Source organism: Anneissia japonica, unplaced genomic scaffold (assembly GCF_011630105.1).
Source record: "Anneissia japonica isolate Jap-2015-1 unplaced genomic scaffold, ASM1163010v1 scaffold1302_len1884557_cov193, whole genome shotgun sequence".
In the NCBI taxonomy this organism is placed as follows: Eukaryota; Metazoa; Echinodermata; class Crinoidea; order Comatulida; family Comatulidae; genus Anneissia; species Anneissia japonica.
In genome coordinates, this window is record NW_022736804.1 from 1,355,036 (window position 1) to 1,382,042 (window position 27,007).

Genomic DNA, 27,007 nt, shown 5'->3' on the forward strand with positions numbered 1-27,007 from the left:
TGCCAGTGCTTCCAGGGTGTAAACCGTGTAAATGTCCGGCAGCTGCCCCCAGGTAAGCGTCTTATATTATTTATCACACTTCTTTTATCTATTTTATTTAATTAATTTCGTTCATGTGGAACATCATCAAGCAATTACGTACTACTGTACATATTGCCATCTGAAATCTTTCTAAAACCTCTAGAATAGGGCCTGACATATTGCTGCTTGGGTCATTAGAAAAAAGGTACTACTGTATAAGCGGTCTTCGCATCGCATATAGGACACACGGCATTGGTAGCCAGGAATTACACAAACCAGTAGTTATCGCCTGGATGGACCGATATGCCAGTTCGCTTTTAAGAACTTAACTTGAAAATAATAAAATCGTCCGTCCAAAGCCTATAATTCATAACTCAACGACATGACGTCGTTATTACCTGAACAAGTTATTAGTAAGCCTACAATATTCACGGAATAGTCATGACATTCGACAGACACGCTCGACGATTGCTACATATTCATTATAACACTCGCCAGTTATAGAATGTAATGGTGGTTATAAATTTTTTAAAAAAATGTGTCGAAATAAAAAAAAAACCCTGTAGGGACATTAAAACTAATATGAACTCGTGTTGTTATTGTTATTTTTTTTTTTTTCCAGAACCACTTCCGATCCTTATTAAAACAACTTTGTGTACAACTAAGCCTACTTCAAGAGCCCGTACCTATGCAATAATGACGAGCAAGAGTCAATCCTTCCATATGTGAATGTCTTTCCACCTACTGTACATACAATGATGAATTGATATCAACCAGTGAAAATTCCTGGTTATACCGTACGACGAAAACACAACATCGGGCATCTTGGTGTTTTTATGTTGAATATATTTCTATGGATTTCTGCTAAAAATATTCTAATACTTGTATTTAAAAAAAACAACTGTTCTATTATTTTTTCCAATAAACTATTTAATAAATTATGTATGAAGGCTATGTGTTTTATTTGGGTTTTGTAAAAAAAAAAAGGCGGCGGAGATTGGGACATGGCCGGGGGCAGGCAAAGCGTTATAAACGTACGTAATGTGCAATAAACTACAAAATAGAAAATTTACATTTTGACAAATTTGGGGTGTTTATCTTTACTCGACGAGGAATGAATCAGTAAAGATTTGAAAAAAGCAAAACGATTTGTCTGAAACTTGTGTGGAGAGCTAAAGAAACAAACTCTGCACCCACCAAAGAATTACTTATAGTCTCAGAAAAAAAAAAGAAAAAAAAAAAAAAAAAAAAAAGATTTGAAAGGAAGACAGGCCTAGGCCATATAAAGCTTTGTCCAGGCTACCAAATTTTATTTCACAAAAAAAAATGGCATGCCTTAATATGGTCATGATAACATCACATCACAACTATATGTAGGCACATCATGACTATAATATAGGCATACAATTTTTTGTCAAACATTTTTTTAGTGTGGACAGACCTTAATAAACGGATCACTGTACAGCGAGAGTGTAGTGATTTTATGGAAACCAGGCAACCCACTGTCACAAGTTTTTTTTTTTTCCATAGCATGCGGTTTTATTTCCTTTCATTACTAAAACGTGTTTGACGTATACGTCACTTCGTAGTCTCAACTAAACATGCCTTAATGGGCAAAGGTTAAGTAACAAAAAAAAAATACGACTAACACTATCATCTGCATTTAAGCCTACAACAGTTCGCCCTCCGATTCGGAGACTACTTTATACAATACTCAACCGTTTAACACACTGCTATCCACTGAAGAGGACACCAAACCTGAAGACCACACCAAATATTCAGGTGTCTCGAACTGGAGGGTGATCTGTAGTTGTTACTTTAAAGCGGGGCACTTATTGTGCTCGTTGGTGATCGACCGACGCGATTCCATGGAGAACGTAACGCCACAAATCGTCCTTAATGACGATCCGGCATCGGGTAATGGAGTTGAGAAATTTAAAAAAAAAACAAAAAAAACTACAGAAATGCTCAATTTCAGTACAGTACAACATTTAATTTTGTTGGTTTAATTAGAACCAAAAACATAAACGGTTTCAAAATACTGAAATTAAATACCGATAACCTAATATATTTCATAATTATATATTTTTACACAATCCAAACTGCGATTAACACTATATAGTCATACTAGACTTTTGCTTCAAAAAATGGAATGATAGAGTTCATGGTGTGCATTAAAAAATGGCATTATCAATTTTCATGTGAACGCCATACGTGGAGAATTAAGCTGCATTCACATCAGATCCAAACCAAAATCCCTATACTTAAGATCTGTCCACACTATCATGTGACTAATTTCTGTGATGTGCCCATATATGGGCAAGATTATGTCATATTACTTTACATTATTACATGTTATATTTTTGTCACATACATTTTATAGTGTGGAAAGAGTTTGACATGCTAATCAAATTGTTCTGATCGGTTCAGTAAACTTTCCGATCTGACAATTCAGTTTTGGTGTGAATGCACCTTTAAATGGTAAATCATCTCCAGATTTAGAGCACTTGAGAATATCACTGTTATATATTCTATTAATTTTCCAACAAGTTTTAATAAAATTATGAAATACATCTTAGGATTATACATAAGACATCATAATATAACTTTAGTTTAGTTCCATTAAAGATTCAACGTCTGTAGCAAAATCGGGAAACATCTATCAACTTTCAATGGACACAAATCAAAGTAATTAAGTTGTCATTCATTCACTTACATACGTTTTACAATTAAACCTTAAATTTATTAACAGAAAGCTACAAGAGGTTGTTACGCCCCTCCCCCCACCCAACTTTTAAATATTCAGAAATTTGTACCTCATTAGCCGTTTTAATTTTTTCATAAAACCCCTTTTTTTGTTTTAGTACAACATACATATATTTTTTCCCATCTGGATCCTGGCTTTAATAATTATAATATAATTATATTATTAAAAAAAAATTAATAATTCACCATTATAATAAAGCGTATATCGCAATAAACTGGCTCTATGTGCTTCATATTATTAATCCCTAGTCCAGTGGAAAAAAAAAATATTAAAAAATAATAATTTGAGTAATATTTTAAGACTTATAATAATAGTATAAATAAGACTCATATAATAGTTTTAAAAAATGCTTATATTCAGTACATTTAATTTACATTTTTAAGGCAATTAGATCAACGCAGGAAGGTATTGGTAATATATATATATATTGTTGATATAGATCAAACACATCATGGTTCATAAGTATTCGTTCAGTTTTTTCAACATAATAAAGTGATAATAAATCAAATAACTACAGAGGGCATTGTTGATAAGAAATGATTTCAAATAACAGATAAATGCTAAAAATTAAAATACATAACATTGTGAATACAGTGACGTTACAAGTTAACTAAATGTTCATTGAAATGCAGCGAAAATATTGTTGTACATGCTACCATGTCAATTATTCATTTGTGAACTTTTACTTTCTGATTTACGTTAAGTAATAAACATTATATTAGACTTTGTGTGTGGACATCTCTACATTTAAATAACTAACAATATAACCTACAATTGCACATATACATGCATATACTATTGTATTTTTATTATCGGTACACATTTTACATACTTAGTAAAATCACATGATGAGCAATATAGAAGAAAAAAATACATACCTAGGCTATATGAAAGAAGTTGATCATCATATTAACTATATATATTTGTCCACGCTATTAATGTAGTTTGGTACCTCTGATTTTTCCATATATGGGTGTAATGACATCATGAAGAAATATATGAATGTGATATGACATCATCATGCTCATATATGGATGTAATATGACATCAATATATATACGGATGTGATATGACATCATTTTGCTCATAATATGGATGTGGTATGACATCATCATAATATATGAATGTGATATGACATCATTTTGCTCATAATATGGATGTGGTATGACATCATCATGATAATATATGAATGTGATATGACATCATTTTGCTCATAATATGGATGTGGTATGACATCATCATGATAATATATGGATGTGATATGACATCGTTTTGCTCATAATATGGATGTGGTATGACATCATCATGATAATATATGGATGTGATATGATCTCATGATCCTCATATATGGATATTATATATCTTGCTCAATATGTGATATGAAATCATCATGCTCATATACGGATGTAATATGACATCATGATACTCATGTATGGATGTGATGACATAATGATCCTCATATATTGATATGATATGACATCATCTTGCTCATATGGATGTGATATGACATCATGCTCACATATGGATGAATATTTTTATGACATCATCATGCTCATATATGGAAGTGATACAACTAAGTGATCCCTTTTAGTACTCAACATAAACATCATCATGCTCATATAATATACAGTATATGCAAATCAGATGCTTGTCACAAAAACTGCAGACTGAACATGACAAGTTACAAGCCACTAATTACTTTTGTAGAAAAAAAAGTATATTTATAAGTTTCAACTTCTCTACTTAAGAGCACTTTACATAAATAATTTCCCCACCACAAAATTACTTTGGTTTTCATAATTGTTTGTAAATGATATATTTATTTTTATATGAATTACATAACTAGGCTAATACAAAATGAGTTGTTACTAAATATTCTTAATATTTTAATATCCCAATATCAACTACATGTTATAATTTATGGACGAATAGCAAATAAAATAAAGCTTACTAAACTAGTTCCCCCAAAATACAATAAAAAATTACTAATGTAAATGACCTGCAAGGCTATGTATACTGGTGGAAAATGTGTACACAATTTACTTTAAGTATCATATGATTAAAATCAACCAATCAATTTACATTGTTTGATCAATAAATGTATTGACATATGATTGGGCCTAAAGAAGTAAATTGTTTGTTTGCCCTTCTTTTTTTTTAAATCACAAAAAGGGGAAAGTGGAAAACTCACCAGATGGAATGAAAATAACCCACAGATGCCTAGAATGGCAATATCTTACATCAGACAAAATCTTTAGACTAATTTGTAGGGCATCTGGCAAAAAATAAAGGTAAATTCACTCACATTTGTTTTAATTTGTAAAGAAAAAATCTAAAAAAAGTTTTTTTGTTTTTCCTCCCCCAATTTTTTTCCCAGTAAGTTAGGGGTGGGTGGAGGAGGGGAAACAAACATCTTTTTTTTTGGCCTTATATTAAATTAATGCTGTTTAGCATTTTGATGAGTTTAAGCACTCTGCTAGTGTCACATGGCCATGGTTAACTCATATCATTGGATAATCAGGCTATTAACAAAATCATTCTAAAGCCATTGACCATGGACTAAGATTGGTCAAAGCTTCTCCTCTTATGTCACATGACGATAGATAACTAATTCCATTTAATCCACAGATTAACAAACCCTCTTATGAAGTCAACGACCACCGTGACCTTGTTTAACTCATCTCACTTGTAGAACTATATATGGCGCCTAAGCTCCTCCTCTTACGTCGCATGACGATAGCTAACTCATTCCATTCAACATGTATTTGTACCTAAACACTTTAAACAATATACATATGAATTTGTGATAATATCAAGGTTTGAATATGAAGTTAAAATGTTTAATTTCCTCCTGAAATAAAAAATCACACATTTGCAATAGATGAATGCAGTTCCTTAAAACAAAACCAGTAAGCCCTCTTGTAAAAGGTTAAAGTGTGCATGAATGTGTCAAAGGTCAAGGCTTATAAATAACCCAATCTATTACACCAAGCATACAATCTATTACACCAAGCATACATACTTTCTGTACATTCATTCCATACATGCTCTGTCATAGACTAGATTATTTGATTATATGGCCTGAACTTTGACACAGGAATATGCCATGAAATTTGACATAGACATGCACAGATTAAACAAGGTGACAGCTTATTTGCATACAGTGTTAAAGACACTTTAACGCTTCATTACCACAGCGGACAGGCACTATAACAATAAAAAGTTTCAGAATTTTCAGGTATGATGGCATACTAAACAAATGAATGTACGATTTTTTATTCAGTACAGTATAATGTTAAAGTGGTAATTTAGTCATTATTCTTCCACTGACAGCTGTTGAAAATTTCAACATCCTGAACCTCAAGTACATGAATGGCTGAGGAGGACCATTTAGAATGTACACAATCATGTACAGTAACTACCACCCATAGAGTTGTCAATTAAAAATGTAATTTCTTCTTTTTTTTTCTATTTACAGTACACTACTACTGTACCTGCAATTCATAAATAATGCAATCCATACTAAGATTTAATTTATTTGACTTGTCGATATACACATACTGTTTAGGGGTCAAAGGTTTTGATTTATCACACTAAGCTTAGAAAACTGTTATAAGTTAATGTGGGCTTTTATGAAACTGCTTATTTATCAAAATATATTATATGAGATGCTCCACAATAGAAATCCTAAGGAAGGAAGGGAACACCCATTTTAAGGAGAGCTTCATTCTCACTGGGTGAAGGGGCATGGCCAAACATGGGAAAAGCTGGAAACGATTTATTTTATTTCATTTTTATTTACTTAGGCACACATGCACCTACTGTAGGATTGTCAACAGTCAATGTCCTACTTGTTTGTAGGTGACAATCCCTTTCACAAGACAAACATACACACACGATGCTTTACACAAACTAAACCTAAATGAGTTTTAGGGAGTGGAGTTGTTTTGGTCGTGAGAAAAATCCTGCAACACTGACAGGAATTGAACCCAGGACCCTGGGATTGGAAGGCAAGCATCCTAACAAACCAAACTACTCAACTCCAAATTACATGATCGTTGCAGAGGGCAGGGTACATTGGAGAGGAATTGCCTGTAGAGAAGTGACGGCTTTAAATAAGTTAAGAAAATTCACTGATATTTTAGGTGAAGTTTAGATGATTCTTTTCCCTAAGAAAGTCTGAAAAATCCAACCGCTGAAGAACAATGACAAACTATTCATCCAAAGACTAAATATGACAGCTACACATCACAGAAGAAACGAATCCTGGATGTTTAATACTATTTCAAAACCTTGCAAAAAGACACATTGAAAATAAAGAATATCAAATACTCTAAAAATAGAATTCTATTATATTCATTTTTTTTGTTAATTTACTGAGACTAATACAACAACAGAGCACACCCCTCTGCTACTCTTTATCTTGCAGTTATTTACATCTTTTCAAAGCATTCCTTCGTACTCATCCATGTTGCAATACCCTGCAAGAAAAACAAATTTTATTTATGTTGTATTATACAGAGAAGCAAAATAAAGTGCACCATTTGGCAAATAAAATAATAATTAGATGACAACAACAATGAAAATTTACAACAAACCATTAAAGTAATGTATAAATATAGATAAAACAATTTAGGAATACCTTTTTTGCAATTTTAATTTGCAGAACTGAGAAATTGATGAAGATTTCTTTAAGATCTGCTGTTTTGGTTTTCTTGAATCTTTCTATTTCTTTCAGTGCTTCCTCTACAAATTCCCTAAAATATAATAAAAAAAGAAATTGGGGATAATTTATCTGACAACTAGAATAATATCATTACTACGAAAACCTTCACCATCATTGCTTTTGTTGTTGTCATCATCCTTATTTCAACACCGGAGAACATTAGAGAATCTGAAAGGCTGTATAAATCTCTGTCCAGATTATCAGATTTCTATTTCTTTGCAGATACTCATCAAGGAATGTGCAGCATCTGGATGAGGAAGGGGCTGTAAGATGAACCAGTACACCAGAGTATCCCCCTACTCGTCACGAAAGATGTACTGGGTTCTTTATAGGGCACATGAGCCAATTGTGTACACTGGGCCTACGGTTTATAGTCCTTATACGAGAAGACTTGCTCCACCTCCAGAGCCACAGGCAAGCGTGCCATTACTATGGCTGTAGGTTGCAGGCCCCTGCCTCAACCGCTCAGCCATTCAACTCACCATACTTGTGCTGTATGCACATATTATAGTCATGATGTGCCTATATAATTACGTTCATGATGTGATGTCATCATGACCATATTTAGGCATGTCACATGTTTCTGTCAAATAAAATTTTATAGGTGCTTAAAAAAAGTCCATTAAATGAAATAAAAAATTAAACATCAAAAAGTCTGATGTAACATTTCCACCTGAATCTGACAGGAATACATCAAACCAAGCCCTGTCTAGACAATCAAATTTAATTTGACAAAAACCTGTGACATGCCTAAATATGGTCATGATGACATCACATCATGACCATATATAGGCACATCAACTAGATATGGGCATACAACAGTTTTTGTCAAAGAAAATTTGATAGTGAAGACAGAGCTTTAAAACACTTTTGGCTATGTTCTCACACGGCAGCTAACGAGCAGGATCCGGATCATGCTAACCGTTAGATGCCGTGCGTCCATGCGAGAAAATTCCGATCCGGATACCAACACTATGATGATCGAATTACTGGCCAATAAGAAACTGGAAATTGTAAACGCCTACGTGTGATTGGTTGATGATAGAAACGCCCTCAACTTGCTAACCGATAGCCCATGCTAACCGTTAGGATATCCGGATACTGCTAACGGTTGGCGCTAACCGACCGGGCGTTCTCACGCAGGGGCTAACGGTTAGCGCTAACGGTTAGCTTCCGATCCGGATACTAGGGCTCTCGTGAGAACCAGGCTAAAAAGTAGATATTAAAAACTCTACTTACGCTGCCTCCTTTTGTGTTCTGGTCACCTGTTCTTCAGCTTCTTGGATTTGATCTTTAACCTGCCTCAACTTCATCTCCTTTACTTGGTCCGTTTCTGGACCGAACACTTTGCTACTGAGTCCTCGCCAAGAAAATGCTTTTGTAGGTACTGTTCCCTGCAATCATTGATTGTTAATTTCATTTTATTATTTCATTATATGTGATATGATGGGGCCCAAAGTTAAAGCTGTCTCTTATACACATCTAGATGTGTATAAGAGACAGGACTTGAGAATTTCTGCTTCAATGGGTGGGGGAGGGGTGATTGGGGGAAGCAAGAAGCAAAAACACAACACACATTCTTGCTACACTTTCTGCAGAGTGCATCTGATTTTTCCTTTTCATTCTCACAAGACCAGCAGTTAATTTTAATGAAATGTTAAAATTTAACTTGACAATAAATAAAATGATCAAGGGGTGCATACCTGTAACTGATCTCTTAGTTGGGTTTTGGCAGCTAAATTCTCTTCTGCTCTTTCAACTTCATATTGCAACATTTCTTGTTTTCTACAAACAGATCTAAAAAAAAAAAAGTAAAAATTATGAAACAGTTTAATTAGTAATTAGTTTTCAAATGAAAAAACTTCTGATAGAAACCCTGTGAATAATCTATTTGTGACCTGCAATGTAATAGTATACCTTCACGTTAATAATAACGACCCACTTCTGCCAGTGGGATTAACTATTGGAATAGCACATTCTAGAGTCAGGGGTCACAAGTCTCCTGCCAGTTGTGAGATTCTCCTGGAAATCGATACAGCCTCCCTCACTCTGGCAAGAAAGCTAAATCTCCCGTTAACTAACCCACCTTCAAGTCACAATATATGTGATTGTTTATGAATACAAAATTCAACAATATTTTACTTGAAAAGTGTGAATCAATGAGACAAGAAGAGGGAGTGGGAAATAATCCAATATAAAATGCGAGCTGTCATGACAAATGAGTTGTGACAGCTCACAAATGTATGATGACCTAGTACTCTAAAAGTAACCCACAGTCTATTGATAATTCTCCCGACCCCTCCTAAACAACCAAAAAATGAAATAGTGAACCAGTGCTCCAATCAAAAATGTTAAAGTAACTCTTAAATATACAAATTAATTAATTAATTCATAATTTTTTAGAAGGTAAAAACCTCTAATAGTATCTGCTGCCCTCTTTTGGCTTGCTCAATTAGTCTCCTTACCTAACAGCATCAGCAAAGCTTGCATACTCCTTAAGTTGGTCTGCTATTAGCTCCTCCTCAGACATAAAGTCATCAATATAATCTTTATAGCTAATGAAGAAAAGTATTTAAAACATTAGTAAATTGAGAATAACTATTAAAATATTTTCAAAATCTGTACATCCTTTATTCAGAAGCATTTTATCACATAACACCTGTCATCTGTGATCTCCATTGTCTACCAATCAATAAAAGAATCATCTTCAAAATCCTACTCATAACTTTTAAAGCACTGCACTACGGCCATCCAACTCATTTCAATTCGTAATCCTTCACAGAAATTACACTTCTCATACAATTTTTACTCACAATCCCATCATTTTGATGAATTGCCTGAACACATCAAACAAGCTTCTTCTTTCATTGCCCTCTTCTCCTACTCCTTTGCTCCTTTAGTGTTTGCGTGTGTTTATAAAGCGCACTAAAGCTTAGCATTGTCGTGCTATACAAGTATAACTTATTATTATCTATACAAGTATAACTATTATTATTATTATATAAATATATTGTCATAAAAAAAGGGTAAACTTTAAAGACCATAGGTTCTGTCCCTTTTGACCAGAAGTCATCGATTGTCACTCTTGGTTAATAGATTACCTAAATGCACAAGTATAAAATTCAGAATAAATTGATTAGGTAATTTTTATCTGAAGAGACACAGTGTGCCATGAACTACTTAGTAATAAAATGTCTAACCAAACTTATCATTGAACCATACCGAATTATATTTTTATTAAATATTCAATTAAATATGTTTATAAATATTGATTCCCCACACCCCTCCCCCACTTCCAGGTGGTAAGGTGGTTAAAAAAATGACAGGTACTGATTAATACAGTTAAACAGAGTGCTCCAAATATATCCTTAAGAACAAATGTTGCAAAATTTATATCTAATATGATGAGTTATTAATACACAAGAAAAAAAAAACCCTAAAAAAGCTTCCACAATCAATAGCCATGAATGGAATGCAAAATCCATGGCCGATCCCAGTGACAGAGAAGCAGTAATCAGTTTGTACGACTGGTTCCCTACGTCTATCCATGCAAAGCTATGTGGGAATCAAGCTGAGGACACGCACACAGGAAATGTCCAGGAAGTGGCTGCGTCCGGAATGCCATCGTCAGCCACTTTGCCATTAGCCTTGATACTGACAATGAACGCAGGAAACGACACATGACTCAAGGCTCTTGTTTCGTGTCCATGATCTAAACACCATCTCAGTACTGATAGTATTATTGTCGTCGTGCAAATTGAAAGCATTCCATTATGGAGCAAGGACCCCGAAAGATGACTCACCTGTCAAATAATCTAATGTCAAATAATCTAATATTTAAATTCATTTCACTATTTTATAATATCTTTTTTATATTTTTAAAATTTTTAAATGAAATTCAATATTATTTTACTTAACTTCTTTCACTTCTAACAGCAAATATAATCTAATATTGAAATTCATTTCACTATTTCACAATATATTTTTCTATATATTTTTTATATTTTTTTTAATGAAATTTGATATTATATTTTTTATTATTTTACTTAACTTCTTTCACTTCTAACAGCAAATATAATCTAATATTAAAATTCATTTCACTATTTCACAATATATTTTTCTATATATTTTTTATATTTTTTTAAATGAAATTTGATATTATATTTTTTATTATTTTACTTAACTTCTTTCACTTCTAACAGCAAATATAATCTAATATTGAAATTCATTTCACTATTTCACAATATATTTTTCTATATATTTTTTATATTTTTTAAAATGAAATTTGATATTATATTTTTTATTATTTTACTTAACTTCTTTCACTTCTAACAGCAAATATAATCTAATATTTAAATTAATTTCACTACTATATTTTATAATTAATTTTTTATATATTCTTTTTCATACTTTAAAAAAAAAATTAAATTTGATATTATATTTTTTATTATTTTACTTAACTTTTTTCACTTCTAACAGCAAATTATACCTGCCAATAGAAGGATGGAAAGACATTTTAAAATTCTCACTTATGAAAAGGAGTTATTTGTAATAATTGAAAATATTCATATGATTCGAACCCAGAACAGTAGTATGGAAAACCAAGCATCTTAAACCACAGCGCCAGACCTGCACCTTTTTATGCTACAAACTAAATTACAGGGCAAAGGATAATAAATGTACTCTATGTTGAACTAAATAAAGCAATTTATTGATTACTTGCTCTGAAAATTTAGGTTAATACTCTTTCGATATTGAACATATTGTTTCCACTGGGATTCGAACCCAAACCCTCTAATTAACGTTGTTTTACCCACTGAGGACGAGTGACACACTCTTTTGGATTTTCCCATTGTATAATACACATTGTGACAATGAATAACAGTATATCACATGATAATACAATAAATCATATCATAGCAACAATGAATCACATGATAACAATAATAAATCACATGGCAATAAATCATATGAATAAATTGTATTTTGGCAGAGAATGTATTCATTTTCTCTATCAGTTTACAATCTATACTTTTCATTTCAAATTCTAATTGACATTTTAGGTAAGTTGTCAAGACAATCTAAACTTCATCTTAACCTATTTTGTAAAATTGATGCATGGGAGGGGAATGAAATTGCACGAAAAAGGAGAGAAAGGCTGGTTGGTATTGTTGTAATGAAGAACATTTTTCCAACTACCATAGGGCAGTAGAGGTGGAAGCAGGGAAGGTGTTCTGTTCCCAACCTTAGCCAATGCCTCACCAAGGGGCCACTATAATCATAAGTGCATTGGAGTGGACAGTGAGAGATAAGTGTTTCCTGCCTCTGCAACTACCCTGGCAGGGCATTGCAGGCACATTCTTCTACCACCTATCAACAAAGAAGAAAATGAATACATCAAGCTAATGTAGCATTCAAACTGAAGCATGAGGTTTAGACCATCACTGCCAACCAGAGGCTTCTGTTTATGTACCCCAAATAGTATCGGTTAATCTGAGAATAGATTATAACTATGCCAGACATGAAGCATCGAAAAAAACAGTCCCTCATGAAAAACAACATCCCCCAAGAAACAAAATGGTGTAATCTAAAAATCCTGTCTCTTATACACATCTTGAAAATGAGTTATTTGTAATAATTAAAAATATTCATAGGATTCGAACCCAGAACAGTAGAATGGAAAACCAAGCATCTTAAACCACAGCGCCAGACCTGCACCTTTTTATGCTACAAACTAAATTACAGGGCAAAGGATAATAAATGTACTCTATGTTGAACTAAATAACAAAAATCAAAAATCATTTTACTGGATAGGAGGCACGATGAGACCTGGATATTATGAAAGATAATCAGCTGTCTAGTCTACACAGTGACTCAGTGGTCATACAGTGCCAGTAAGGCGCTTATTCAGATCCCTATGACCTCTTAAAACCCACCCAAATTGGTCTGTTGTGAAGTTTTTCTTCTTATCACATATATAATCAGGAATTTTCCTTTATTGGCAGTGAAAATGAAACTACCGGGGCTTGCCGAGGAAGAGGGAAGAGTGATTATGACAGGTTAATTTTCAGTTGATAATGATTTTATCGAACTTGAAACAGTCTGGTACAAAAGCTTTCAATTTTCAAACACTTTTTTCTCTTTAAAAAAAAAAAAAAGAAAAAGAAAAAAAAAAAAAAATCAGAGCAAATAATAGACTGATAATAATCCATTAAAAAAATGTGTCTGGTAAGCATAGGATTGGACAGCGAGTCGTCCGGCCATCTTTTGAACAGCCAACAATTATTTAGGACGGACACTTTTACCGCGAACTAATCAGCTCAGCCTAGCCTAATTGGGCCTGGTATACCTTTAACAAAATCTTTATATTCTTCAAATCTATCGAATGTTACATTAAACTAAAGCTAAATTTTATTTACGTTTGAAAAAAACAACCTTTATTGATTGAATGTACGTATGTAACTCTCTGGTTATAATTAACTCATGAAATACCGTAAAGAAGATTTGTTGTTAACGTCACAATTAAATTTTATTAGTCAACAAAATACAGCAGATCTAGGCCTATCCCTTGATTCAGAGGACCTAGAGTAGAATTTACACTAGGCTAAGGCGAAAAATGAAGATGCATCTGCATAGCCCAGAAACAGTTTATGTGAGTAACCATAACCGTGCGCAATCTATGTCTATAAAATAGCTAATTCAACACTATTCCTTTGAAGACGAAATTCCAACAATTAAACACCTTTAAATGCCCTCTAATGATCATAATTTTCAATTTTTTTTTCTTGTTTTCTTTCTTGTTGATATATACTGTTTAATATCTTCTTTTCTATTTTTTTTTAAATATTTCAAAGTTAAGACTGCATGAATACAGCGTCGGATCCAGGAATTCAAGATAAAGGGCGCCCAGAGAGTGACTTCTACAAATCAACAGTCATTACCACCTCAACCGTATGACATTTTATGGCAATGGCACCTCTAGGTGGCCAGAAATGGCACACTCAAACTTTAATTTGAATATAATTTTCCATTTTTTCTCCATTTTCATAAATTTAGAGGCTCCCCCCCCTCCCATCGAATCCACCACTGAATTAACAGAACAACTGAATAATTGGTTGACGAATACAATTTTAAACCCTGTCTTCATGAACTAGGGTAGGTCCCTTGGAGAAGTTTATTATTATAATCAAAGGAAGCCACTCAGCAAATAATTCCCAGAATAATGGGATAAACATCACAGGTAAGGATGCACTTAACAGGTGCTTATGGGTAAACTTGTGGACTTCCTCAACCACCTTTGTTTCGTTGATGACATAATCTCATTTTCTTTGGCCATGTCGGTAAAAAAACATCAATAAAACATGTTAAGTGGGTGGCTGAGGGTAATGCGTAGGCAGCGAAGTACTTGCTTTGAATCTGGGGCAAGGTCATCCTGGGCATCGTTCATTGCCAACATAAATGTATGTTGTGTCAACGGATAGGCATGGTGTAATGGTTCCCATTCTCCCTTAAAGCTAATTGACAAAAACATGTGTTATGCTTAAACATGGTCATGATGACATCACATCATTACCATATATAGGCACATTATGACTAAATATGGGCGTACAACAGTTTTTTTTTTAAAAATAAATATTTGATAGTCTGGACAGGTCTTTACACAGGAATGCAAGACAGCTTATTGCATTACAAAAGTTGCTATAGAGGGCAGCATACCAGAGGCAATGATATTGGAATATTCAATAATTAATGGTTAATTTGGGGCATTGCCACAACATTTCAAAGACTGAAAGGGTTAGTTACGGAAATTCTTGATAACTAGCCAATATATGGGCCTACGCAGAAGGTTATATGAACAGCATTATCTAAGTGTCTGTGTTAATAATTACTGTAATTGGCAAGAAAAACATTTCATTCTGATTTTCAATTAAAAGTTTAAAACTTCCTTATACACAGTTTATTATTTATTTTCAGATCAACACAGACTTATAAGGACTCATTAGTTGTACAGCACTAGTATTTTCACAGCTATTTGGCAACAGTGGATTAGGAAACTAACATGTGTTATATTTACTTTCCTTGTGTCATTTTATTTTACTTTGTAGATAACCTCATCTAATAACAAAATCATTTGATGTTCTCATTAACAGATTAAACATATACCAAAGACAGTGTGCTAAGACCTGTCGTATACACTGTTGCTACCTACCACCAATTTGTCTAACTGAATTTTGATATATAAGATATATTTGCAGATTTTTATAGAACAATCAAAATAAAACCTATATTAATATCTGTAGTACGCAATAACAACAATAATATAAGGATACTAACAACAAAAACCACAATAAATCAACAGCAATAACAAAACAGCAATAATACTAGTAATACCAAGCATCATTCCAAATGGTAGTAATTTAAATTATCATGGAGACTATCAAAACCAAAATCCACAGCACTCCCAGATGGTACCCCAAGTCTCAGATGATTATTTTTGCAGGAAGGATGGCCCTTGTGAAATCATGATATAAAACAAATCCATTTTATACTGTAACTTGTTCCTTAGATGTGGGTTTCCTTACCCAACATAATATGGATTAGTTTAAATCTTTGAGAGACACTTTACTAGTGTAGTCCCACGCTGAATATTCAAGGTCTTTCATATCATCTCATCATCATCATCATCTGTTATTTGATGGGGTCTTAGCCCTGAGTGTCTCATCAAAATATAAAACTTGTTTACTCAACCTGCAGTAACATCTCCCAATTACATACCCTTCCGTCTAAACAGAGTTAGTAGCCCAGAAAATTTGTAAGACAGTTTTCTTAGCACCTCAAAGTGAGGGTAACTAGGGTTTATAAATTGTTTATTCAACCTACATCTCCCTACGTACAGTACCCATCCGTCCAAACAGATTTTGTAATTGACTAAGTTCGTAATTCAGCGAGTTTTCATAGCATCTCAGTGGTGAGGGTTAGCTAGGCTTATTCTACGTAGTAATGTATACCGGGATATGTAGACCTAAGGCCTTGCCATGGGAGCAAATTTTTGTCACAAAACATTACTTGGATTTTAATGTTTCCTGCAGCAAAACAATAATGTAGAGAAGCCAAAATTATCTGACCTCACTGTGAAGTATTCATTTTAAGCAATTTCCGAATAAAAGTATGCATTAATAGCAAAAATGAGTGTTATATTTTTCTTCATAATGATTGTGAATCCATTGGAATAACGCCTCCAAAAAATAAATTGTGAAATTCTATATTCCTACTGTACAATTGCTACCTGAACAAGCATGCACAGCTTAAAATGGAATGCTGAAACAATTAATATTTCTTGCTTTAAATGAAGTTTTATGTCACTTTATTGGTTTAAACATTTTCTTTCTGGGATGATGTAAGATTTGTTACTATTTCTGTAGATTTTTAAATATAATTTTAAGTGTTTTTGTAGTTAAAAATATTGGTTATAATAATGTCATCACTGCAAATAAAGTTTGTAAAATTGGGAGTTCGTAAATAGATTTTACTTTACTCTTGAATAGTCTTCTTCAAAAATTTTTGTTTGGATATTCATAGCATTAACTTACCGCCCTCAACTTTAGCAGTGCTGTTATATTATTCTGTAAGTTGGTACAATAGTTCTTGAGGTCTTCAAAACGCCTGTGAAATAAATTTGAATAAGCTATACATCAATTGGATGAATACTATAAAACAAATAAAAACAATTACAAATAAAAAATAATAAGTAATACAGATGCACCGACATTTCTATTTATTTATTCTCATTTTATTAAGCTTCATTTCCAGAGGGTAGGGTAGCCCGTCCAGCAAAGCTGATCATTGAGGCCCTCGACAATCAAATACAATAACAAAGCACACAGAAAATATATTATAAATATAAAAATATGAGACACAGATTTAGTAATATAATTATAAAGAAAATATACAAATGCACAGCAAAAATCTAAAATTTTTAAAAATAGGGAAAAATGGAGACTGTAACACAATGAGGCACGCAACAGATCGTTTCTAATGATAATCTGCTTAGTAATCATCAATCAGCAGACAGCATTAAGTATGACCATACTACGACATAGTGTGTGCCAGGCTTAGTAATTAACAATATAGATAATAGGGAGATTTTGCATCCTTCGCATTATCATTATCATCATTCGTGCCCCAAACGTTCTTGACAATATGCTGTATGAGCTGAATATGATACTTCTAAAGTTAAATTGAATTTGGATATTTTTCATCCATAATTCAACACTATAAGATAAGAATAATGATGAGTATAATAATGATAATAATAATGATAATGTTGGTGGATGATAGGCCTGGTTGTTTGTATCTTTTGTGTATTGCTTTTGGATGCTGCTTTTGTTTTCTTGTACTGTTTTTGTGTATCTTGCCTTTTTACTGTTTTCTTAATTGTTCACAGAGATTTCAGCTTATGCTGCCCTCTGTTTTTAATGTATTTTATTGGTGAATAATAAATAAACCTGAATATATACTTGATTCATGCAAAAGTCATGAATCGCCTACGTTGTGATGAATATGTTACTCTAAGGGAAGGGTTTTCTAAGAAATTGATTACGTAGCCGTATTCGTTATCATTTTTGTAAGCTTGCGAAAACGATGAAACAATATCTAATATCTTTAAGAATAATAGTAGTAATAATAACAGTAATAATTAACATTACCGTACTCACGCGAATAAGCGCCCGGGCGCTTAAGATATTTTTTTGCACTTTTTGAGGGGCGCTTATTCGAACGGGGCGCTTATTCGAACGGGGCGCTTATTCGAACGGGGCGCTTATAAAAACAGAGTGAAAATTGAGGGGGGCGCTTATGGAAATAGATGAAAATCGAGGGGATCTTATGAGAACTTATTAAATCCAAGAGGCACATTTTGAATGAAAAACGATTAAATAAGGACATCAGGAAACCGCAAATTACGAATGGTACTGTGGCGGAAAAGATAATCTTCCAGAGAGCATGGCTTGTCATGACAAGAATGTTGTGAGTACAGTATTACATAACAGCAGAATAGCAGATGAAATTAGTGGTGGTGGTTAGCTTGTTCGCCATTGGTCGATTGAGAATAGCAGGACGGCATGATTATTGCAGGTTTTCTTGAAAACTTAGATGAGAATGTGTTAAAGGTGCAAATTGTCGGAAAAGGAGTAATAGGACTAGGCTATAGACAAATGAAAGATGATGAAAGTTGGAAATACGTCTGTCCAGGGAGCTCTCATCATTCTGTCAAAGATAAATATCCTCACTTTGATATTGACTAAAGGAGAATGTGATACCACTCCACACCTCAAATCATGCCAACTTCCACAGTCCCAGGATTGATTGGGTTATTGAGGGGGCACTTATTCAAACGGGGCGCTTAAGGAAATTTTCTTGTTATGAGGGGCGCTTATTCGATAGGGGCGCTTATTCGATAGAGGCGCTTATTCGCGCGAGTACGGTATTTTTATAAATAACAATGGCAATCACATATATAAGTATATGTAATTAAATTTATAGTAGTAGCAGCAATCAAGTATTAATTTTTAAAAACATACTTTCTTTTCCACATACAGTATTAATGATTCTTGGCTGTTTTATTTTAAATATCAGAACAAAAACATTAACCACGAAATATTGAACTGGTATTTGTCAAGACATAAAAAAAAATATTCATTTCAAGGACTAATATGGTATCAAAATCAAGAAGAATACAGCTTAAGAATAAGTTACAACATTATGGAAAATTTGAATGTTGGAGAAAAGCCGATACGGAAGTCAGTCTGAGTACAAAGTGTATTCTACTTGAACTGTCTGAGGTCTCCAATGAACCACGACTGTCACTCCTGCTTCGTAATTGGTCAGTTACAGTCCCTTCACGGGAAAATAACTCCTGATTGTACTTGCCAAGAGAGTAAGAGAAAAAAGGTCCTGTACACAAAGTTAAGCACTATGTTACTAATTATGTTTACTTCTGGGGATCTTTTCTCAATGCTGTTTGTTTCTTTGTTTTTTTTATAATTGTTCATCTGTGGAATTGCGTTTATGTGGAGATGAATTAAATTAAACTATATATTATTTGACACAATAATAAGAAACAAAAATATTTCTCAAATATGCTTGGACTGAATACTAAGGGTATTTTTTAAAGGTGCGAGTACGAATTTCTTGGTGTAAAAGTTTCGTTAACTCATTACCAGTGGGGGCTTTTGGTAGTGAATTGGGCAGTACACCAGGAGACAACCATACGCTCTTTTCCAAATGAGGCATGTCGTGGTGAAATGGTTAAGTTGTCACACAGGCCAGTATTGAGTAAATGAGCTTTAAAATATGGGAGCTCAAAAATTGCCTAAAAATCCAAATTTGTTTTTCACTGTAGATCAACAGTTTAATGTCTTATTAATCATGTCCCAAAGTATTAGTTCTGGAAGTGGTCAACAAATTGTTTATCTAATGTTATTTTGATAGTTTATTCTATTAAACAATGTATGCACAAAGAACTTTGAAAGGCAATTACTTAAAATCATGTTTATCTTGACTCAAAGAGTGCTGTACTTTCACTTTCCAATAACTGTGGCTTGAAATGTCCAATTTCAATGAATGACCCCTCATTTTAAAGATCACATAATCAGGTATCTGAAAATAACAATAACTTGAATTTCAATTTTTGCTACAACTTAACCATTTTGCCACAACATGCCTCAAATAGAGTACTTGGTTCTTGAATGTCCACAAATAGGCAGATGTAACTCCAATGACGGTCAGAAAAATAAAATAAAACCCCTCCACTTTTTATGATCCCAACCCATATTCTGAGGGTTTTCAGACAAGCACGTACACCTTTTCTTCAAGCTCTATGACGAATGTCTACTTCAGATGCAAGGGAATAAATGTCAAATCTGCTATTGTTTTGAAACCAATTTAAATCCTGACAAATTACTCTTGATTTTGCTTCCTACAGAGCTAAGAAATAATATTCAAAGAACGACTGTGTCATAATTGGATTATATAGTCATCTTGTAATTGAAATGAAGTTTTCCCTTTATTATGACATTAGACTATTGCTACGCAGAGATGAGAACACTGATAAATCGTAGATTGACATTTAGACATCAAGCGTTCTACTTTCAATTCTCGGTTTCACATGAAGATTGGCAACAAAATTTGTAGTACACTCATCTAAAAGGCTGTGAAAGTTGGCAGGTAAAAATTAATATTATCTCGTTTGTGAAGGTTACGGGCAATTCAAGGAAAATTTCAATTTCATTTTGTAACGATAAAAATTTACACTTCGGTGGGACAGCACAAGTAGCAATTGTAGAGAGGAAATCAGACAACTTGGGTGTTTGACAAACATGCGAAATGGATTAACTGAAGTGAGATAAATTTCTGAAATCATATAGATATAAAATCAAACTATGTTGATGTCATTCTCTACAAACTATGTCTTAAAGTCGCTTTTCTTACTGGGTAAAAATAAATCGCAAGACACAAATAGTTTCACTGTGAAAAAATCTTTTCTCAAGCTGATTACCTGTGCATTATTTCACTTCATGAAAAGTAGAAACAGTTTGAACTCCAATTTCATTGAAGCAAACCACCTAGGGCAAAAAAAACAAGGAATCTGGCGATGCATGGAACTATCAACTGTGTATGCGTACTGTCAAAACATTATCCTGTGTTCCGCAGGATTTGGATTCAGGATCCTGGTAGTAGAAGGCTCACAGACACAGGAACGAGGCTTCAAGTATACAATCCACGGGTAGTAGGTTCGAGACAGATGCAAGTCACATTGCTTGGGAATGACACTTAACCTTTTTTCCTCTTCCCACCTATAAGTGTAAGTGTGTACCTGAATAAAAAGGGGAATGATCTAGAAAGAAATTGGAGGAATGCTATCCAGAGAGCGGATGAGTTTGAGCATATGGGTGATTCTGTCCAATGATCAGGGCAAGAAGCACTTTAAATGTGCCCTAAATATAAATACAAATACAAGCACTTTAACCACAGCTAAAACAAATCCACCTAATTTTAATATCACAATCAAAATCTTCACATTTTTATACCAATCTCAGCTTTGTAAGTTGATTAAATCTTGTCTCCAACATGGCCGACATCTTTTGTTAAAACAGCACCTCACGAAGACTTCCTATTCTAATCTCAACTTTCCTTCACTTGTTAAAAAATATATCTAAAAAACCACAATGGTTTAAAAAAAAAAGTGTCGAGATTATGCTTTAAACTACAAAAGAGGTCCTATATGTAATAACTAATATGTGCAAAACATAATCCCTATATAGATAAGGCTTCCTCTCAATAAGTTGTTCACACATTCAGTTTTCCTTTACAAGCAATGAAGAGTGGCCCAGGTTAAGTTAATAGTAGACATGGTCCTAGGTCATCATATCACAGTGTCACCATCACCAACGACTTTTCCATCTGCTAGCTCTACATATCCGGATGGAAGCTCAAATTTGAATCCCTGGACTATCGCTACCATCCTGAGGAATTCCGGAATTGACTTTTCTCAAAGATGTATACAACACCTGGAAATGCTAGGAGTGAGTATAACACTTGTGTTTTTTCAACCAATCATCACTATTCATGTATCATGCATAATCAAACATTATCATGAATATTCATATTATACATAGTCATATTTTAGAATTTTTATCATGTGAACAAATCATATTAATCATGTGAACACAAATTTATATCATGTCAATACTCTCTATTTGATACTCTTTATTTGAACTTAATTAATGGTACAAGTAGGACTTCTATAGCATTAAGGTACACTATTCAGGACCAAAAACGTGTCTTCTTAATAAGGGTGTCTCCTGCATAGGGGTAGGCCGTAGTGTTATATACTTTCCCTTGAGTTATTGTAAAAAAAGTGTCCTCTAAATAGGGGTTTTTCTGAAATAGGAATGTTCCTTAAAATAGGGATGTCCTAAAGGAGGAGGTTCTATTGTATTAAATATTAAAGTACTTTAGATACTGTTAACTAATGGTAACAGACAAAGCATTGACCCCTTAGTCATTGGACACCACTTGAGGTCACTGGACTAAAAATATTAATTTGAAGATCTAACACTTCCTCAAAATACTTTGGTCAAAAGGCATTTTTCTTACCAACCTAGTGTTAACCTTAAAATCTGAAGCATTTGACCACTAAAAAAACAGTTGAGTATACTCTTTTATCCGCGAAGTTACTGCTGTTACAGGAATTAAACCCAGGACCCTGGGATTACCAGGCAAGCATCTTAACCACTATGTTATGGAAAAAAGTATTTTTTAGGTTTTTCTAGATCTGACCATAGACAGCTATGTCTTAAAATAACAAACAGGCTTTGAATATTGTTACAAAATATAAAGAAAAATTTTCATACAAGTACCCCATGGAAATTTTTTTCTTGGAAAGTCAACTGAGAAGTGGCATAGAGACTGAATTGAATTAAGACAAAGGAAATGCAAGAGAGAAAATAAAAAACATTCATCCATATAGTTTACGTCTAGAGGGGAGTCTCGAGACATGCACTAATGGTTGACTTTCTTTTGTCTGATGAAAAAAAATCAAACAACTTTGAATGTGAAGATAATCTAAATTTCTAGCCTCTTTCATGAGACTATTGAAGAAGGCCTTTTTCCAAATCCCTACTCTCCTTGCCTTTTGCTGTATTGTCAGGAATTGCAAATACTGGAATTTGTTGTAATTTTCAGCCTGTTCATAGAGCTTTAATGCAACTGTTTAATGAAACCTGACAAGTTTTAAGATGTTCATTTTAATTAACTTTATAAACACAATTTTAAATTTTGCATACTTGCATAAATTTAATTTTTTAAGTCAGATGTCATGTTTGAGCAATCCTGTCAAGTTTTGTTGAAATTTTTTTAAGTGCTTGTACTTCTATCTTGTTTGTCTTTGTATTCTATATGTTTTATTGACGAAATAAATGAATTTCAATATTTTAATGTTTATATTTTTGCTGGATTTTTACATTTCTCTTATTCAATTCATGCTTTTAAGTACTTATGTGGGGTCCAATTAAAAATAAAAAACACTTCATAACAAAACCAGAACCCTGCGGGTGCGTACGTTCCTTTGTACGTAAAAAATCAATGTACTTTTGTGAAAGGAACTAAAAATCATGGTCACCCATTCCTTGAATTGTTTTTGTTGTTCTGTTTTTAAATTTTATGCTTTGAATTCCAAACATTTTATTTTTTTTATATTGTGTTTTTATGTAGATGTGAAAAAATGTAGCTATTTATCTAACTAATAAACAAAATAATTAATTAGTAGTGTATATCCTCAATTTTTCTAGTTTAAATCCCTATTTCAAAGGAAATCCCAAGTTTCAATGAATTTAAAGTACAAGTACCATGCTCCAGGCTGGTTAAGGGGGATTTCCCTGCAGGCACACACTGACAACAACTTGAAACGGGTGAAATATGATACTAAAGTTTTCTGATTTAATTTCCTATGCAGTCACGGTCACACTTTAATTAGGCTGTGTAATTTTGTAATAATTGACTAATTCCAAATAGAATGTGAATGAAAATATATTATTAGCATGAAACAGAAAGTGGAATATTAGGAATAGGCAAATAAAGTAGATTTGACATATTACCTGTATGTGCTTTGGGGGAAGGGCCTACTAAGATTGATACTTGGAGGATGTAAAGTATGGAAGACAAGGGGCTTATGGTAGACCATGGCAGACCAAGTAGGATATAATAAAGGATGGTCATGCCCAATTCTGGACTATGAAGAGAGCAGCTGAGATCTGTACCTCCACTACCAAACTACTGTATGTAAACATCCCACAGTAACAAGGATGGATGAGGCCCCTAATGCTTCTTGGGTCCTACAACCATGCTGGAATGGGATGCGCAAGGTCTAAGTGGGTCTCCAGCATTTTATTAAGGGCATATTTTGATGCTATATTTTAACGTTTTGCTCCTTAAGGGAACTCGCTCGAATGACTTGGGACCCATAGTCCAGCAAAAAAAAAAAATGCTAATGCTAATATCGTCAATTACAGGGCACCTAACTTTAGCCAGTGAGAGCTGTTATGCTAATGACATCACAGTTTTACACACAAACAAACTGACGTACAGCAACTTTAAATTAACATTAATAATTTCATTAACAATTCTGTGATTAAGTTATCCGATGAGTACACTGTAAATTATTAATGAACCTGTAAAATGTATGTCGAGTCGGCTGAAGAGATGGGACGGAAAAAATGGGTAATTACTTATTCACTAATTTGCTTTGTACTTAGGACATCTCGTCTCTGCACACTACGGACCAATTTCACTCCATCACCGGCGGCGTATAAGTAGGCAGACACCATTGCATCCTGCTGTCAAATCGTATAAAAAAAGACACCGAACGATTGATGGCATGGCAGCTGATATCCCGATATCATTATCCACTTTCTCCATGAATCATGACGGTAATTATGGAGTAAAAGTTAATTGTAAGCCACAAAACCATGTGCAAGTATGTTTCTGAGTGCACTATAAATTCCTTCATATTTTAAAATGTTTTATCCCCACATTTTTTTTAATACACGCAAATCCGATTAACTTCTATTGGCGCACAATTGCTGGGTACCTCTTTGAGTGGCCGTTCCGAGGCAAAAAAAAATATAGCAGTTACATTGTTTTTGCCATGGGGCGGCCTGAAGGAATTAGTGCACGGTTAGCATCTGAAAATAACATTGGGAGTTACAGTGATGACGTCAAGATTGACTCATAATAAACATTATGGAATACTCCCCATGAAACTGAGTTTGTTTTTCAAAGGTGTTTGAGCCAATTAACCAAGTTATAATGTTCAGTAAAATAATCAATCCCTTAGAATATATTTGTTCAGATCCTTAGTATGTCACTTAATAAAAACTGTCTACTTACTTGTCTGGTTTCTTGAGACGAAAAGCAGCGTTAAGGCTCTTTAACCGTGAATCTTGCTACAAATTAAATAAAAACAATATAAAAATTTATTTTTAAATAATAAAAATAGAACAACTTTAACTTATGATGTTTCATTGAGAGCTGTTAATTTGGGATTTTCAAAGCTCTATAACCAAGTCTCATTATAAAGCTGCAATCACACCGAATCTAAATTTTGGATCTGAAGGCCTACCGAATCAATCAGAAAATCACAGCAGTGTGTTAGAATAGGAGCGCTGGTTCTAGCCGTCTAGCAAACCGGAAATGTAGTCCAAATTTTGGTTCGAATTCAATGCTGAATGCAGCTTATGGCTTGAGAAGTGGAGTTGTAGACATGAGAAAAATCAATGATATAAACAATTTGTTATTTTATATAGACATTAGTAAACAATAAAATCTGTCAAATAACCAACAATGACAACAGAAACAAATTAAATGTGATCACATTATCAAGCCCTGTACAGGCCATCAAAAAATGCTACATGCCTAAATATGGTCATGATATCACCATATAAGGCACATTGTGACTAAAAATGGGCATACAGCAGTTTTTTGTCAAAGAAAATATGATAATGTGGACAGAGCTTTAGTATTATATGTTGACCTCAATTAGTCTAAATATGGTCATGATGACATCACATCATGACCATATATAGGCACATCATGACCATATATAGGCACATCATGACCATATATAGGCACATCATGACTATATATAGGTGCACAACAGTTTTTTGTTAAAGAAAATTTGATAGCGTAGACATAACTTTAGTAGTATTGTATGCCGACCTTACTTGGTCAATGATAATTTTATTGATGCTTTAAAAGGAAAGAAATTGTAATGAGTGCACCATAAAAACATAGAATGTAATAGAGAATTAGTCATTTTTGTCAACAAAATATGACATTTATTTGCACATTATACACTTTCGCTGGTAGTATGGTATCACTTTGGCGACATGTACTTTAAAAAAACAGGTTATCCTCGTGCCAAGCAAATTTTATAAGCCATGGCTGGAAATTAGAACCAGTGCAATTTGATCAGGATTAATATTGTGTTATTTTTTTTTTAAATTCCCAAAACGTGTAATTTTAAATCTGAAAGTTACTATCAATCCCTGCAAGGGATAATGTGCACAAAACACAACTAATACCAAACAAATACACAAAACATTTTGAATCTGCCTACACTTTCCCCCACTTCATAACTTCCTAAACAGAGATTTTAACAAAAAGTGCCAATTACATCAACAACACAACTATTAAAGAATAATAAAATTAATAACAACAGTAATAACTGCCAACACGGACAGAAACTCAAAACAACAACAGCCACTGATAGTAATTTTATAAATGGTATGCTGTAGAAAACATGACTTATTTATAAAAAGACACTGCACTTTACAGGCTAACGAACTATAATTTAAAGATGTACTATCAGTTAAAAAAAACAGGAAAATACCTCAAAAAGTCAAATAAAATACTGAATACAGTAGCTCATTTGAAAG

The 27,007-nt window shown here is 33.4% G+C and overlaps 2 protein-coding genes across 2 annotated transcripts in view; one reads left to right on the forward strand and one right to left on the reverse strand.

The window, feature by feature from the left end:
- The window catches only part of LOC117116891, a 2,870-nt gene extending 1,906 nt beyond the window's left edge, over positions 1–964 (forward strand). The window contains exons 5-6 of the mRNA XM_033261012.1: positions 1–52; positions 644–964. Coding sequence (XP_033116903.1) covers positions 1–52; positions 644–665 — 74 coding nt within the window. The 3' untranslated portion in view covers positions 666–964. The remainder of the gene's footprint in view (positions 53–643) is intronic.
- Positions 965–4,608: 3,644 nt separating this feature from the next.
- The window catches only part of LOC117116863 (sorting nexin-4-like), a 51,011-nt gene continuing 28,612 nt past the window's right edge, over positions 4,609–27,007 (reverse strand). The window contains exons 7-13 of the mRNA XM_033260965.1: positions 25,461–25,516; positions 17,105–17,177; positions 9,980–10,080; positions 9,218–9,311; positions 8,754–8,908; positions 7,431–7,545; positions 4,609–7,269 (exon numbers count right to left, since the gene is read on the reverse strand). Coding sequence (XP_033116856.1) covers positions 7,222–7,269; positions 7,431–7,545; positions 8,754–8,908; positions 9,218–9,311; positions 9,980–10,080; positions 17,105–17,177; positions 25,461–25,516 — 642 coding nt within the window. The 3' untranslated portion in view covers positions 4,609–7,221. The remainder of the gene's footprint in view (positions 7,270–7,430; positions 7,546–8,753; positions 8,909–9,217; positions 9,312–9,979; positions 10,081–17,104; positions 17,178–25,460; positions 25,517–27,007) is intronic.